Here is a 15,847-nt window from a genome sequence, read left to right as displayed (position 1 = left end):
CATGGGAAGTACAGGTTTAGGGGATAGAAAATTAGCTCAATATCAAAACTATAGAAGCCACTAGAAAGTCCCGCCATGAAAGAAAAACAAAAGTATGTGTGTGGCCAATGGCTCTGAGCCACCGATACTGTAATTTGCTCCTGTTATTGAACAGGGAAAGTGGCCAAGTTGATGGTCGATAATAGTTGGGGAGCTCAGAGGCCATGAGGCTGCAAGGTAGTTTTTCAGTCTGCTATATGAGCTGGCGGTGCAGCTGCTTCTCACTGCATTTACAGTGTGACTGCTGCACTCTGATACCATTTGTGTATTGTGTGCAGTGCTTCAGTTTAGCAAGTTGTTTATTTGTTTGGCTGTTTTTTCAAGATTTTGTGCATGTGTAAGCATTCCTGCCATGTGTTAAGTGAGAACCGTGAGACGCTTCATATCTGACTGCACTACTGTTTCTCCACCCCCAGCTTTTTAACTCTCTTCGCAAATAATTTAGGAAGTGAAGGCTAAGTCAGAGATACTGTGTCCTTTGAAATACTAGTGCACAAAACTCAAACTTTTAATATAGTATGATTCATATGTGATTGTAATTTATTTTAGGCACAGTTGGGCTTTATAATTCTCTGGTGCAGACTTCAAAAAAATGCCTTTGTTGGCCGTACGGTACATAAGTAAATGTTCTGCTTCACTGCATTGAGCGAATTCAATAATTCAGACGAAGCAAACTTTACATTTTTCAAAGTTTATAAGGCTGAACAAACTTGTTTTACCAAACTCTTTAAGGAGCCATTTGGTTTATTGTGTTGTAACAGAGGCATTAGGCACTGGGTACTGAAATTATATGAAAGAACACATATACACTATTGTTCAAAATGTTGGGGTTTTAATGTATTTTATTTAATGGAAAGAAATCTCTTTTGCTCACCAAGGCTGAATTTATCTGATCAAAAATAGAGTAAAACAGTAATATTGGTAATATTATTGCTGTTGATTATACAGTAAATATTTTTTGCCATTTTAAAATAGTTTTCTATTTTAATATATTTTAAAATGCAATTTATTTCTGTGATTTCAAAGCTGAATTTTCAGCAGCCAGTGTCCCATGATCCTTCAGAAATCATATTATGCTGAACTGGTGCTCAAGAAACAGTTCTTAATGTTGAAAACAGTATTATTTGATAAAGTTAAAAAAACAGCATTTGTTTGGAATCTGAAACAGAAATCTTTTGTAACATTCTAAATGTCTTCACTGTCATTTTTGATTAATTTGCTGCATACTTGCTGAATAAAAGCATTAATTTCTCTCTCTCTCTCTCTCTCTCTCTCTCTCTCTCTCTCAAAAAAAAAAAAGTACTCTCCCCAAACTTTTGAACGTCAGTGTAAAAAATTAAAAATATAAATACAATGACCTGAAGTATCTATGTCATATTGTGAGAAAAAGAACTAGGGCACAACTAGGTTTTTTTTTTTTTTTTAGATTTAGTTCAGGTGACATATGAAGGTGGTTCTGATCTCACATTTCATCCCATCAGGCTGTGTTGATGTGCTTTAAGGTGCCAAACCAGGGTGATGTTCAATTTTTAAGCCTTTTTGAGGATGCCCTATTATTGTGGTCTTTGTGATTATGTAATCTCATCTTGTACATGAATGTGTGCGTACCCTTTTTCTTTCAGTCAAGGTGACTGCATCCCTCAGCCCCCTGGTGTTTTTCTACCCTATTTCGCCTTTAAATAATTTATCATTTCCTATGTGATGAGAGGAGAAGCTGCAAGTTGTTCCTTTGTGAAATATACATCATAGTCTCTTAATTGGATTATAATCATACATTAAATGATATCAGAATTATTGAGACTCTGTTACAGTGCTTGTCAGTATGTAAAAATAATGTTTGAATCCAGACACTGCTGTGGTTTCAGGATATGCATTGTGATGCGTAGTTCATGATGAAGGATGGTGTATGTGTGGTCTGTAGGAGGAGAGCAGGCTGCTTTGTCATAATCTCCTTAGAGACAGATACTGATAGAAATCTGTGCGCACACACCTTCTCCTGTAGTGAAGGTGTGATAGAAAGAAAAAGAGAAGGACTGAGAAATGAAAAATCTGCTTATCTTTGTCTAACTATCTGTTAAACATTGTATCTAACTATGTCTATCCATCTGTCTAACTTTTCAACGTTCTCCTTCTGTCTTTCTGTTGGTCTGTCTATCTGTTTGTTTGGTCGATCTGTCTGCCTGTCTAACTATCTAACTATTTGTCTGAAAATCTGTCTTTCTGTTTGAAAACTTATCTGTCTGTCTGTCTACCTGACTACCTGTCTGTTTAACTGTCTATACCTGTCTGTTTAATTGTCTGTCTTTATGTCTAACTCTCTGTCTGCCTAACAAACTCTTTCTAACTTTTAATATGTAACTATCTGCATGTCTGACATTCTCGCTGACTATTGTATCAACTATTTTATCAATTATCTTTCTGCCTGACAGCCTAACTATCAAACTGCCTGTCTGTTTAACAGTGTAACTATCTATCGGTCTGTCTGTCTAACTGTCTCTTGGTCTGTCTAGCTATCTAACCATCTACTATATCTGTGTTGATCAAACTATCTATATATGCCGGTATCAAATTTTGCTTAAAATGCATTCAAAATTCTGAATAATTTGTAATATATAATTATTCACGGTATTTAGAAGTGCCCACATATTGTGCATATTCATTACCGTGATATATCGCATTACCGAATACCGGCACAAGTCTACTATCTATCTAACTCCTCAACTATCGGTCTGTCCGTCCGTCTGTCCAACTGTCTGCCTGTCTATCTAACTATCTGTCTGTCTTTCTGTCTGTTTATCTATTTATTCTACTTCACTTTCTAACTTTCCCCTTTGTCTCTTTATTGCTCCCCTTTAAAATATTTTGCTGCATTGTCAGATGTCACATTGAATGTCAAAATGAGCCATTTTGTCATACACTGGTGCACCACAGAATTCCCATCACACTGCATTATTCAATGTTATGACAGCGCTGTAATATTAATCACCTGTTCTGTTCCTTTCATATCTGCATTATTAAGCCTAGGCTGCTCTTTATGGATACTATATGCCATACCTACATTGAGAATTTAAATCATAATGACTTAAATTTGTGAACTCTCTCATGATTGAGCCTTCTGACCCTAAATGTCTTTTAACAGTATGTTTGATATACTAGCATGCTAAGCACAGTTCAGAAACAGAGTAAGACTGAAACTGAATGCAGGACAACACTGAATAGCACTGGTTCCTGTGTGTTACTCTTACCCTGATGTTCTGGTATGTATTGTGCCCGCTGCTTTTACCCAGAGTGTCATAATACAGTACGGAGAAACTGTTAAATACGTTCAACTTAAAGCTTTAAAGATCTAGATAAGCTCTGAATATTCTATTTCATATTCCCTCACAGACTTGATCCAGGCAACCCAGGAGTCCAATGTCAATATTCCCCAGATGGCTGATACCCTGTTTGAGAGAGCGGGAAATGCCAGCTGGATTGTGGTCTTCAAGGCTTTGGTCACCACTCACCACCTGATGGTCCATGGCAATGAGGTGAGAATCAAGCAATTGTGTTATTTATATGATACTTGTGAGGTAAACGAGTATTAAGTCCTGATATTTTGAATGGAATGATTATTATGAAGACATAGTGTCAGGTATGGTTATGGATAGATGTTTGTGGTGCATATACTGAGCTGAAGTCTGTCTGTGTGCATATATGTCAAACTGGGGCTAGTTGTCACAGGGGCTGTATCTCAGTAATTATACAGTTTTGAGTCAAAAGTCCACTTAGACAAAATATGCAATCTCTCTAGTAGTGGTTTTATCATTCAAAAGGTAATTTTTGAAAATTCCACAAAAATATTAATCAGCACAACTATTTTCAATGTTGATAATAATAAGTAATATTACAAAAAATCTGCATAATACTGTTTTTTATGGATTTTTTGATCCACTAAATGCACCCTCGGTAAGCATAATAATTTCGGTAACACTTTACCATAAGGTTCCATTTGTTGACTATATTTAATGCTTAACTAACTGTAACAAAGTTCGTAGTCACGGGAAGAAGGATACGGGAACCGGCGAACATTTAAAGAAAACTTTAAAATAAACAAACACAAAATGAAAGTAAAGCGGCAGCCCCTCGCGGACGACTGCCGCACACAAAACACAAAATAAAGTCCAGGCCTGGTCCTCTCTCGTCTTTCACTGTCGTAACTCCTCCTTTTATCCTTCCGGAGCTCCTCCGTGGGACTCGAGACCGGTGAGTGGTGCAGGTGTCGCTCATCATCAATTACTCCACCGGCCTCGCTCCGTTCCCACGGCTCTTGGCCCCGCCCCCGCTCGTCACATACCCCCATCGCCCCTCGCAGGCCGGGGGGTTATCCTGAAACTGCGCTCTACTCCCCCCCTCCCCCCTCCGGGGGAGCCGATCACGGCGGTCGCGGCGTACCTGGGGGTAAGGACAGACAGACGAGGCGAGAGAAAAGGAGACGGAAGGATGAGGAGAGACAGATACGAGAGAGGGGAGAGAGGAAAAAAAAAAAAAAATTATCGGTCCGGTTCCCGGACACACTGCCGCTTGGTCCTCAACCGGCTGAGAGGCTCTCACTCGCAGTGCCATGCGATGGTACTGGACATCGTTGGTGGACGGCCCACCGCTCCTCCGCCTACTGGCGGACGGCGATGGCTCCGCCTATTGAGGGCAGCTGGCAGCGAGTCCCCCGTTCCCTGCTCCTCTCCAATCGGATTGCAGCAGGCTCCGGCCTCCTGGCGAACGGGGCCGACTCCTCCGCTCCCTCTTGGATGGCAGCCAGCCCTCCTCGACCCAGGAGTGCGGCAGCGAGCTCTCCGTCCCACCTCGTCTTCCATCGTTCCAGCACCACCGCCTCGGGCAGCCACCGGCGGTCTCTCCGCTTGTTCCTGCTGCCCGATCTCCACAGCACCGCGATTCCCCTCAGCAGCGAGGGCTCTCTGACAGCGTGTCCCTCCTTCCTCCCGGGTTTCGGCACCAATGTAACAACATTCGTAGGTCGGGAAGAAGAAGGCGGAAACCGGCGAACATTTAAATACAACTTTAATAAAATAAACAAACAAATGAAAGTAAAGCGGCAGCCCCTCGCGGACGACTGCCGCACACAAAACACAAAAATACAGTCCAGGCCTGGTCCTCTCTCGTCTTTCACTGTCGTAACTCTTCCTTTTATCCTTCCGGAGCTCCTCCGTGGGACTCGAGACCGGTGAGTGGTGCAGGTGTCGCTCATCATCAATTACTCCACCGGCCTCGCTCCGTTCCCACGGCTCTCGGCCCCGCCCCCACTCGTCACACTAACATTAACTAATAATGAGCAATACATTTGTTACAGTATTTATTCATCTTTGTTAATATTAGTTAATAAAAATACAGCTTGAGAAGTATTTAGAAGTATTTTTCATTGTTAGTTTGTTAACTAATTATTACCGAAATTTCATTCAAAACTTTTAAACCGTCATGAATGTTTGTTTCACTGGACAGGGTGCAAACACTTAAAAGCTGAAAACAGTCAGACTTTTGCTGTTTGTGAGAATTACTGCACTGACCTGTCTCAAAATTCTAATTTCAACTCAGAATGTATTAAATGGCTCAATAATGCAACAAAATAAGTGGTTTGGAAAAGTGTTTTCTAATTGATTCTGGCTTGGGTCGCAGATGATTGCATTTCTGAAAGACATTAATGCAGGGTCTGCATAATATTTAACCTACATCAAAAGTGTTGTTTAAACCGTGCAACAAAAGTTTGTGAAGTCTTGCCTTGAATTTGAACAATTTTCTGTGGAGCTTATCTCTACAGCTGACCACCTATTGCACTCAAAGCCCTCTCGCTTTCTCTTATCACCATTATCACACCCATCAGACTCACAATAGGAGCAGAGACAGATAGGCGGGCAGATGCTCCAGCCCTCTCTCTCTTTCTGAAAGCGCAGTTTTTACTCTTTCAGTCAAGGCTGGCGCTGTGCAGCGACAGAGACATTGGAGAGTGAAAAGGCAGATGGCAGTGGAAAGCAGAATGAGATAAAGGGCAAGAAGAATGGATGATAAAATGAGGGAGCTTGAGAGGAATTGATAGAAATTCAGAGATGGAGAGGTGCAGCTTCAAAGGATAATTGAATAAATATGAAGTTACAGATGTGGGTTGCGTGTGAATAGGCGTCACTGTATTATAAATAGTGTTAGGGACAGTTATAGAGGTGTGCACAAGGACATGCTAGTTGTGACATAATGGAATGGCAAAGGTGTAGCTCATGAATATTAATTCTTGCACAACTAATTGAGCAACCTCATATTGTTATACAGTATATAGTACCATTCTAAAGGTTATGGGACGGTAAGAGATTTTTAAAATGTTTTTGATGAAGTCTCTTATGCTCATCAAGGCTGAATTTATTTGATCAAAACTTCAGTAAAAACAGTAATATTGTGAAATATTATTACAATTTTTTAAAAAGATTTCTTTTTATATATATTTAAAAATATTATACATTTTTATTATGGCAAATCTGATTTTTCCGCAGCCATTACTCCAGTCTTCAGTGTCACATGATCCTTCAGAAATCATTCTGATATGCTGATTTGGTGCTCAAGAAAATTATTATCAATGTTTCTTTATTATCAATGATTCTTTGAGTTCAAAACAATCACATTTATTTGAAATAGCAGTCTTTTTAACATTGTAGAAATTTTTGTCACTTTGGATCAATTTAATACATCTTTGCTGAAAACAAGTATTAATGTCTTTCAAAATGATTAAATGAACTTGAGATATTTCATCCAACTGTTGTTCAGGGATTTTATATCACCAATGCTAATTTATTGATTACTTTACTTACAAATGAATCAACAGATTAACATTTAAACAGAAAGAGACTGATTTGTTCGTCTTGTGGTGTTTCGTTTTGAGTAAGAGGGCTCCATAAAATCATCCATGGCTAAAAGTGATGGTCCCCTCATATGCATGTGATTATGTAAAATACAGTGTTGATTACTCCTGAAAGCATTGCCTTTCTTTCTGCTGAATATACAATGAGGGAAAATATGTCATAACTATAATATATGGTAGATGAGCTCACTTTCCAATATTCTAATTAAAGAGAGCTATTAAATTATGAATGTGACCTGCCAGACTGCTTTGTCTGAGGGGACAGAAGTGCTGCTTGATAATCTTCCCCCTAATGTTTAATTCGTTATTGTGGATATGAAAGCAAGGAGAGAGAGGTATAGCTTGATAATCAGACAGGAAGTGATTAGACTCTTATACTTTCACTCTGGAGGAAAAAGTCTGCAGGATATGTGTTCTATAACATCAGGCTATGTGCCTCTACAGGTCATATGCGCAAGGGAAGTGTTTACCCTGACACATGGATATTTGAAATGGTTAGTATTCTGACCTAGATGATTAAAAGTGTTAAGTACATTATATATAGCTTCATCTCCCCACAAGCCTCTGTATTGATCAGCTGACACATCAGTTAAACTCTGAAAGGCAGAACTGAAAAGGCACAGCACACAGAGATGGTGTAATGCTGGGATAGGTTTGCAAAAAATCACTTTGAAAAGATCATTCACGAGTAAATAAAATAATATATACCTTCTTTTCCCCCCCAGAATTCATGATCCAAAACTGCGATAAATCAGTTTCTTTCATCAGTATTTTTTCTCTCTTTTTCAAGTAAAACATCTAATCATGAAACAAATTTTAGAAACAAATTGCATTACATAATAAGGCTTTCTGTAGAGGATATACCTAAAATTAAGCTTATTTTTCTTAAATTAAGCTTATTTTTTAAGCAAAAGTCTAATAGCATTTATATTAAAAAGAAAAAAAAATAATAAAATTGACAATGGGCTAAGAAAAAAACAAATTCAACATATATTCTCTAAAACATTTTTTTTATCTTATATAGTTTTGCTTCTCAAGTAAATTTATTGTGTTTTAAAGATTTTATATGTTTTTGTACTGATTTTTACTATTTCAGTTAAATACTTTATACTGTGCATGGAATCATAACAGCATGTTCTGTCCAATTATTTTTAGTAAATTCTTTTCTGTACATTTCATTTTCGTTGCACTTTTTCCCCCCTAGTCTTGTATACCTACAATTTTTCATTTATGTGTTAAGCAGCATCAATTTGTTTGTAAATTCAGGCTGTATTCACTGCTTATATGCAGCGAGTGTGCTGGTTTTTCTTGATAAAACCTCTGCTGTTATTTCCATATTTGCATTCACTCCCACTCAGAGCTTTAATGTGAGTTCTGAGTGATTAGTCATTAGATGGTAATATCGGGTTTGTAGAAATTATTATTTTTTCTTCACTGAACTGCAATTTACATATACACTAATGCATTTCTTATCTCTGTATCTCTTTCAGTTGCTGTTGGACTTTTTTAAAATTTATTTATTTATTTATTAAGGGCGGTACTGAAATTGTAGTCTTTTGTGTTATGAATAACAGCCTAACATATGAATTATTCCATATTCCGAATTATAATAATTAATGCACATGAAAAAGATTACCTTTTTTTTGTTTTTTTCAGAAGTTCATCCAGTACCTGGCCTCCAGGAACACCCTATTCAATCTTAGTAATTTTTTGGACAAAACTGGCTCTCATGGTAAGTATTATTTCATGCAGTGAATGCAGTTGCTGATCAAAATCTTCTTGTTTGACATTAAATCACCATGAAAAGTTATGCGAGCTATAATTAATTGCACTGTTCTTAAATTAGCCACTGAGAATTCTTATTTTGTCAACTTTGTTGTTGTCCTGCCCAATTTAATTTGTCTATGAATATGAATGTATTTATAAATGCTTGCACTTTTCAGGTTACGACATGTCAACATTTATCAGACGCTACAGCAGGTATCTGAACGAGAAAGCGTTTGCCTACAGACAGATGGCTTTTGACTTTGGCCGAGTGAAGAAAGGGTAAATGAGTCCTCTGCTACATGGCTGTACCCTGAGTTAACAATTGTGCCAGTTGCATTGGAACGCAACTGAGCAATAACAGATTTGAGTGGGATGCTGGGAAATCAAGGACAACCTCTATAGCCCCTGAAAAGAGCCTTGTGATGCTGCTGTAGAAAAGCAGTTACATTCACCAAGTTTCCTGCTCCCTTGTGTGCAAGACCTTTGTTAAGAAAAATGGGGCATTACTCACAGACTGCCTACTGTATGTTGGCGACCAAGGTCTCATTGCAGGCACAATGAAGGAGCTACAACACATAAATTGGCTGATTTAGCTTGCTCAGACGTCCTGAACAAAACAACTCACAGCTAACAACTCAAACACACACACACACCAGATGATTAGAGACTAATGGCCATTGACATCAAGGACGATAATGAGATATACTTTAGAAAATCATTCTAAATTGAAAAGAATAATGGCAACAGTGGAATGATGTCATTGGAATCACTTTCAGAATGTGGTGATAACAATAAAAATGTTGACAGCCAATCAGAATCCAGCATTTAAAGAGGCAGATGACAGAACTGCAGCACATGCTTATAATAAACAGAACATTATAGTGTGTCAGTGTGTGGACGCTAATATAGTTATCATTATAGTTACCATTTTTGGTGTTAATGGGCCTTAAAAATAGTTCATTTTCTAGTCATGTTCCCTTAAAGGCAACCTCTCTTTGGTCATATTTGGCTGTATAATTTATTTCTGCTATGTTACTTATACAGTATATGGGTAGTTAATACCAAATACGTTCATAGACTTCATTAAGATTTTAAATTAAAATGCAAACAGATGCAAAATTTTAGATGCTTTGGTCACTATTTCCTTTACATTTTTCACAATTTTCACTAGCTCATTTTAAATGGTCCTACAGTGTAACAAATTAAGTTTTAAAGGTTTGTATTATGAGATGTAAAATTCCCAAAAGTACTTTGTCATATGATCTTAACATTTATGTTAGATAAAAACCCAAGAATTGTTATTATACCTGACAGTCTTGTTTGGATTACGTTCACTCACATATGATAAATTATTTGCAATGAATGTCATGTGAATGTGCGTGTGTTTCTCAGTGCTGATGGTGTGATGAGAACAATGTCTACTGACAAGCTCTTGAAAGGCATGCCCACACTGCAGAGTCAGATCGATGCTCTGCTGGAGTTTGATGTGAGTCTGCTTCCTGTCATTATCACAGGCTGTTTTAACACCTGATGCTTTTACACAGGGTTCATCATGCCTTGTTAGGATACACTCTTGCAAGATACGAATCTGTCCCATACTGACATTTTAATGATGTTTTTAGAATTTGAAAAATAATAGAATCTACACTTTCAGGTTAATCCAAAAGATCTTGCCAATGGGGTGATCAATGCTGCCTTCCTGTTGCTTTTCAAGGATCTGATCAAGTTGTACGCCTGCTACAATGATGGCATCATTAATCTCTTAGGCAAGTCTCAAGAATTGTATGAATGCATTGAGATTTCAAAGTCTTTGGTTTGACATCTGCAAGATTTGGCACAACTATGTGATTTACTATGATTTCCTTCTTCAATTTTAGAGAAATTTTTCCAGATGAAGAAAGGACAATGCAAAGATGCATTGGAAATCTATAAAAGATTCTTGACACGAATGACCAGAGTCTCAGAGTTCCTCAGAATCGCTGAGGTAAACAATGCATTTTATGTCTTTGCTTTAATTATAAAATATTCATCAAAAATTGCATTTGTGGTTCAAAGGTTATGTCATATATTCTTACCTTGTCTTTCAACAGCAAGTGGGAATTGACAAAAACGATATTCCTGAACTTACACAGGTAAGGCTCTCTTTAAACAGCATTTTCCGCCTTTTTCCATTCCTCATGATGCCAACACTCTCTACGTCAGTACTAACAATGCATGTCTGTGTTGTGGTGTTGTTTTAATATGTGTTGCATGTGTCGTAGCCCTCAAATCCCAGAGGTTTTAGCCAATTGTGAGGTTGTTATCCTTCCCTGGCCACTGGGCCAGTCACAGACATCCATGTGCTACATATAAGAGGTCATTCTTCTCTCATGTTGGGGCATTTGTCAGATTGGACATGTTCCATGGATCCATTCTGTCCTGTCCCCTCAGGCTGATTGACAGATTCTGTACCTGTCTTCTTATTTCAGCGGTGCAGATTGATCACACAGGCTGAGAGTGTGAGTAGCGTGTGGAGTTTTTTTCACTTTGGAGAATCCTGCAGCTCAGGAGAGAGCAGTCAATCCTCATTAGCGTTCATCAAATAAACTGCACACAAAATTTCATTTTAGAGTGAACTTGGATGCGACTGAAGGATCATGAGCAGAGAAGCAGCGATGCTTGCTGTCTGAGACGAGAACTCAAGCTGCAGTCACTTTTGCATCCCAGTAATGCTGAAGAATCGCCAAGAATAGAGTTTCCACAATCATTAAGACCCCTGTATATGTAGAATAAAGCAATTTACATAGAAACTATTTAAAGACGTCTGACGATTTTGGTAATTTCAGTAAATTTCTCTCTGATGGAGTATTTAACTGAGTGACATGTAAGAATGGTTTCTACATTTTAGATGAGCAAAATATGAAAATAGGCACTTTCCATGAATATGGAGCACTTTGGTGTTCTCTGACTTTTTTTTTTTTTTTTTAAGCATTACAGGCACAAATTGAATGTTTTTCTTTTGTAATGATTTTGGTAATTTTAGCTTTTTATGCACAAACTTAACATTATTTTCACCATATTACAAGAAATGTAATATGTTTTTTTTTTATTTTGTCGCTCAAGTAAAATTTTAACCCTTTCATACAGCATGACATTTTTTTTTTTTTAAGTCATTTTTCCCAATTTTTTACAAATATTGTTTAAATTTGACACCCAAGAAATAAAATTTTGAAGACAGTTTTAAAAAATCTTTTTATGGATTTTTATTTTATTTTTGCAAATGCTGTTTTGTTGACTGCCTATGGAGCACTTTGGTGTTTTCTGACTTTTTTTTTTTTTTTTTAAGCATTACAGGCACAAATTGAATGTTTTTCTTTTGTAATGATTTTGGTAATTTTAGCTTTTTATGCACAAACTTAACATTATTTTCATCATATTACAAGAAATGTAATATGTTTTTTTTTTATTTGTCGCTCAAGAAGTAAAATTTTAACCCTTTCATACAGCATGACATTTTTTTTTTTAATAGTCATTTTTCCCAATTTTTTACAAATATTGTTTAAATTTGACACCCAAGAAATAAAATTTTGAAGACAGTTTTTAAAAATCTTTTTATGGATTTTTATTTTATTTTTGCAAATGCTGTTTTGTTGACTGCCTCTGTCAGGCTTTCAAAACTGTTACCCAAAATAATCAAGCAAATATTATTTTTTAATTTATAGGAAATACACATTTAAATTATACAATTATTAGAAATTAAAAATATCCATAACATTTTTGACCTCCTGCCACCTTACCATTTATTGAAAAAGACTTAGTGACTTTTTTTTTTTTTAATAGTTTCAGTTTTGCACCCTATTCATAGAAAATGCCAACACTGTGAAACTAATCGGACTCTATAAAACAGAACGTCCTAATGGTTTTATGATTGTGGGATTTCTGACTTTTTTTTTTTTTTTTTAAGCATTACAGGCACAAATTGAATGTTTTTCTTTTGTAATGATTTTGGTAATTTTAGCTTTTTATGCACAAACTTAACATTATTTTCATCATATTACAAGAAATGTAATATGTTTTTTTTTTATTTGTCGCTCAAGAAGTAAAATTTTAACCCTTTCATACAGCATGACATTTTTTTTTTTAATAGTCATTTTTCCCAATTTTTTACAAATATTGTTTAAATTTGACACCCAAGAAATAAAATTTTGAAGACAGTTTTTAAAAATCTTTTTATGGATTTTTATTTTATTTTTGCAAATGCTGTTTTGTTGACTGCCTCTGTCAGGCTTTCAAAACTGTTACCCAAAATAATCAAGCAAATATTATTTTTAAATTTATAGGAAATACACATTTAAATTATACAATTATTAGAAATGAAAAATATCCATAACATTTTTGACCTCCTGCCACCTTACCATTTATTGAAAAAGACTTAGTGACTTTTTTTTTTTTTAATAGTTTCAGTTTTGCACCCTATAAAATGCCAACACTGTGAAACTAATCAGACTCTATAAAACAGAACGTCCTAATGGTTTTATGATTGTGGGAGCTCTGTTATGAGATTAGGAGGGTTTTTCATGCTGGCAGAAATGGGGGAGGCTTGCTCTGAAAGCATGCTGTGTGTGATACTAGGGGTAGGATGGTTGCCTTCTTCAGATATTCTGGATCAATGGCGGAGTTCAGGACATGCTGCAGGGAGACGTGCATGACTGCCTGGGTTCTGGATTTGGCAGTGGTTGTAATTAATTGGGTTTTGGCCTAGGATGCACAGCTGTGTAGCTCAAGAAATTTGATGAATTTTACAGGGTGTATTTATGTTCACACACAATTTAGATATTCCTTCTTACATTCCTATTTAAAGGTCTTTAGTGTATTGAAGTCCTTTGATAGCTGCATTTTGCATAGTTTGATAGATCATCTCCTTACATGATCAGTTGTGTATGCGATCACAATCTACATAACCAAACAGAATTTTCATTTGCATACTATTTGTTTTTATCTGCGATTAGTGTGAAGAAATATTAGTTTGAGAAAAGCCTGGTCTCTTTCATTAAACTTGATGTAACCCCTCCCACTCTGACTGCAATTAGTAATCAAAAGAAATGTTTTTAACGCTCATGCATTTTTCAGTTAAGCATTTGTGTCACAACAAAAAACTCTCATGTCTTACTGGAGCTAAAGAGACACAGCACTAGAGTCTTTCTAGGTTCTTAACCACACACATTTGTGTTTAACACACTGTTTAAAGATCACTGTTATCAGCTCAGTATAAAGCACAGGGTAATTAATGGATTAATTGTATGAAAATTAATCTTCATTGTAAATGTGTATGACAGTGTTTAACTGTGTGTGTGTGTGTGTAGGTGAGACAGAGAATGGGAAAGGGGGTGAGTGATATTGAGGGTATGGCTAAGGTTAGAGGATTGGTGTATTTGACCAGAGGCGCTTCTCAAATCACTAATCTGTCTGCTAGAGCGCCAGTATAATTGTCTGAGAGTGCTGCCCTGAAGGATTGGTTTAGCTGCCACTGCTGGTATTACTGAATGAAATATCATACACTATTTTGATGAACAGCAATAGATCATGTATATTAATCATACTCTGGAATACTCCATTCTGATTGGTCAAACACACCAACTTGCAGACGTAATGACGTATGTTTCCATGGCAGCACTGTAAATCAGTCAGGTAACCAATGTTGTGCTTAAATCGGTGAGGTCGCAGTTCATTAAATGTTTCGTTAAAATTATTATTAAGGACAGACTGCGTTACAGCATTCTCAAATTCACTTTTCTGTATTTTAGCAAGCATTTAGCTAAATACAGACATACAGCAGGGAAACCAAATCTGACACGGCAGCATTCAAGGTTACCGAAACCTGTAACTCCCCTCTCTTTTACACATAATTACTTTAATTTTCTGCCATTTCACTCTGGTGATGTTGAAATTACTCCGCCTCATACTCTAGAAAGTATTTTTGTTTTATTTAATATAAACCGCTACCGACACACAGCAGGGTCACCAGAGCCGATAAAGCGGTAGTAGAGGTCACTGAAGTCTGTTACCCCCCTATGTTTTTTTTTGTTTTACACAGAATTGCTTTAATGTTCAGTAAATTCACTCTAGTGGTTTCTAAACTCTTCTGTTTCATACTCTAGAAAGTATTTTGGTCTGATGTGAACCGCTTTAGACATGCACCAGGGACATCAAGTCCAACAAGGCAGCATTAAAGGTTACCGAAATCTGTTACCTCTCTCTATTTTACACAGAATTGCTTTAATGTTCTGTAGACTTACTCTGTTGATGTCAAAATTACTCTGCTTCATATTCTAGAGTGCATTTTGTTTTTATATAAACCGCTACAGACATATAGCAGGGTCACCAAATCCGACAGGGCACTCCACTCGTGATAGGTAGTTGATTTTATAATATTAATAATGATATTACAGACCTGATCAAACTGTATTTCATTTTCAAGATGAATTTGAGAATTGTAAAGGCTTTGTGACATCAGATGTCATATCATGTATGTTAGATGTGTGTATTTTTACTAGACCTAGACAATCAATAAATGCTCTTTGGTGCTATGGCACATCATATCATATTGCCCTAGGCCAAAGACTTTTTATTTAGCTATTATTTGTGAACTAACCACAAAAATGGTCTAGTTTTTATATATTATTTTAATTTATATGATTTGTCTGGCCTATTTAGCTGTAACTGCATGACATTTTTACACATGAGATACACCCACCAGCGATTATGTGGCATGTCTAACAAATAATGTGCTCTGAATCTTTCTGTTGTGCCTGAATGCATGAGTGAGCATGCTGCAGTGCATTGTACCAGTGTAAGCCTTAAGTCTATTGCTTGTATACATTTATTGTCTTAGAAACTTATAAAGTGTTATAGTCATTTTCTAGTACATTTTGTCCTCTACTTGTCTTCATTTAGTGTTAGCAGCTTGACTTTGTCTTTTTGTATTTTGTAGTCTGAAACAATGTGTCCTTAGTGGTAGGTCACTTTTAACAGTGCATTGTTTTGTGGCTTTGTAGGCCCCTGAGAGTCTTCTGGAATCTCTGGAGACACATCTCAACACGCTCGAGGGGAAGAAAGTGTAAGTGCTTTAATTCTTTTGAATAACATGAAGTAATCAAATAAATG

The 15,847-nt window shown here is 36.6% G+C and overlaps 1 protein-coding gene across 8 annotated transcripts in view; it reads left to right on the top strand.

Annotated features, from left to right (window-relative positions):
* Positions 1-15,847, top strand: part of LOC107730927 (clathrin coat assembly protein AP180-like) — a 48,449-nt gene that overhangs the window by 11,400 nt on the left and 21,202 nt on the right. For all 8 annotated transcript variants that reach the window (XM_016541887.1, XM_016541886.1, XM_016541890.1 and 5 more), the window contains exons 2-9: positions 3,427-3,569; positions 8,594-8,669; positions 8,881-8,983; positions 10,097-10,190; positions 10,359-10,470; positions 10,582-10,688; positions 10,795-10,836; positions 15,739-15,800. In XM_016541887.1, the coding sequence (XP_016397373.1) occupies positions 3,427-3,569; positions 8,594-8,669; positions 8,881-8,983; positions 10,097-10,190; positions 10,359-10,470; positions 10,582-10,688; positions 10,795-10,836; positions 15,739-15,800 (739 nt within the window). The remainder of the gene's footprint in view (positions 1-3,426; positions 3,570-8,593; positions 8,670-8,880; positions 8,984-10,096; positions 10,191-10,358; positions 10,471-10,581; positions 10,689-10,794; positions 10,837-15,738; positions 15,801-15,847) is intronic.

The sequence above is a fragment of the Sinocyclocheilus rhinocerous genome, unplaced genomic scaffold (genome assembly GCF_001515625.1).
Source record: "Sinocyclocheilus rhinocerous isolate Xijiao unplaced genomic scaffold, SAMN03320098_v1.1 scaffold1993, whole genome shotgun sequence".
Lineage (NCBI taxonomy): Eukaryota > Metazoa > Chordata > Actinopteri > Cypriniformes > Cyprinidae > Sinocyclocheilus > Sinocyclocheilus rhinocerous.
Note: the sequence above shows the minus strand (reverse complement) of the source record. Positions and strands in the feature narration are given on the sequence as shown.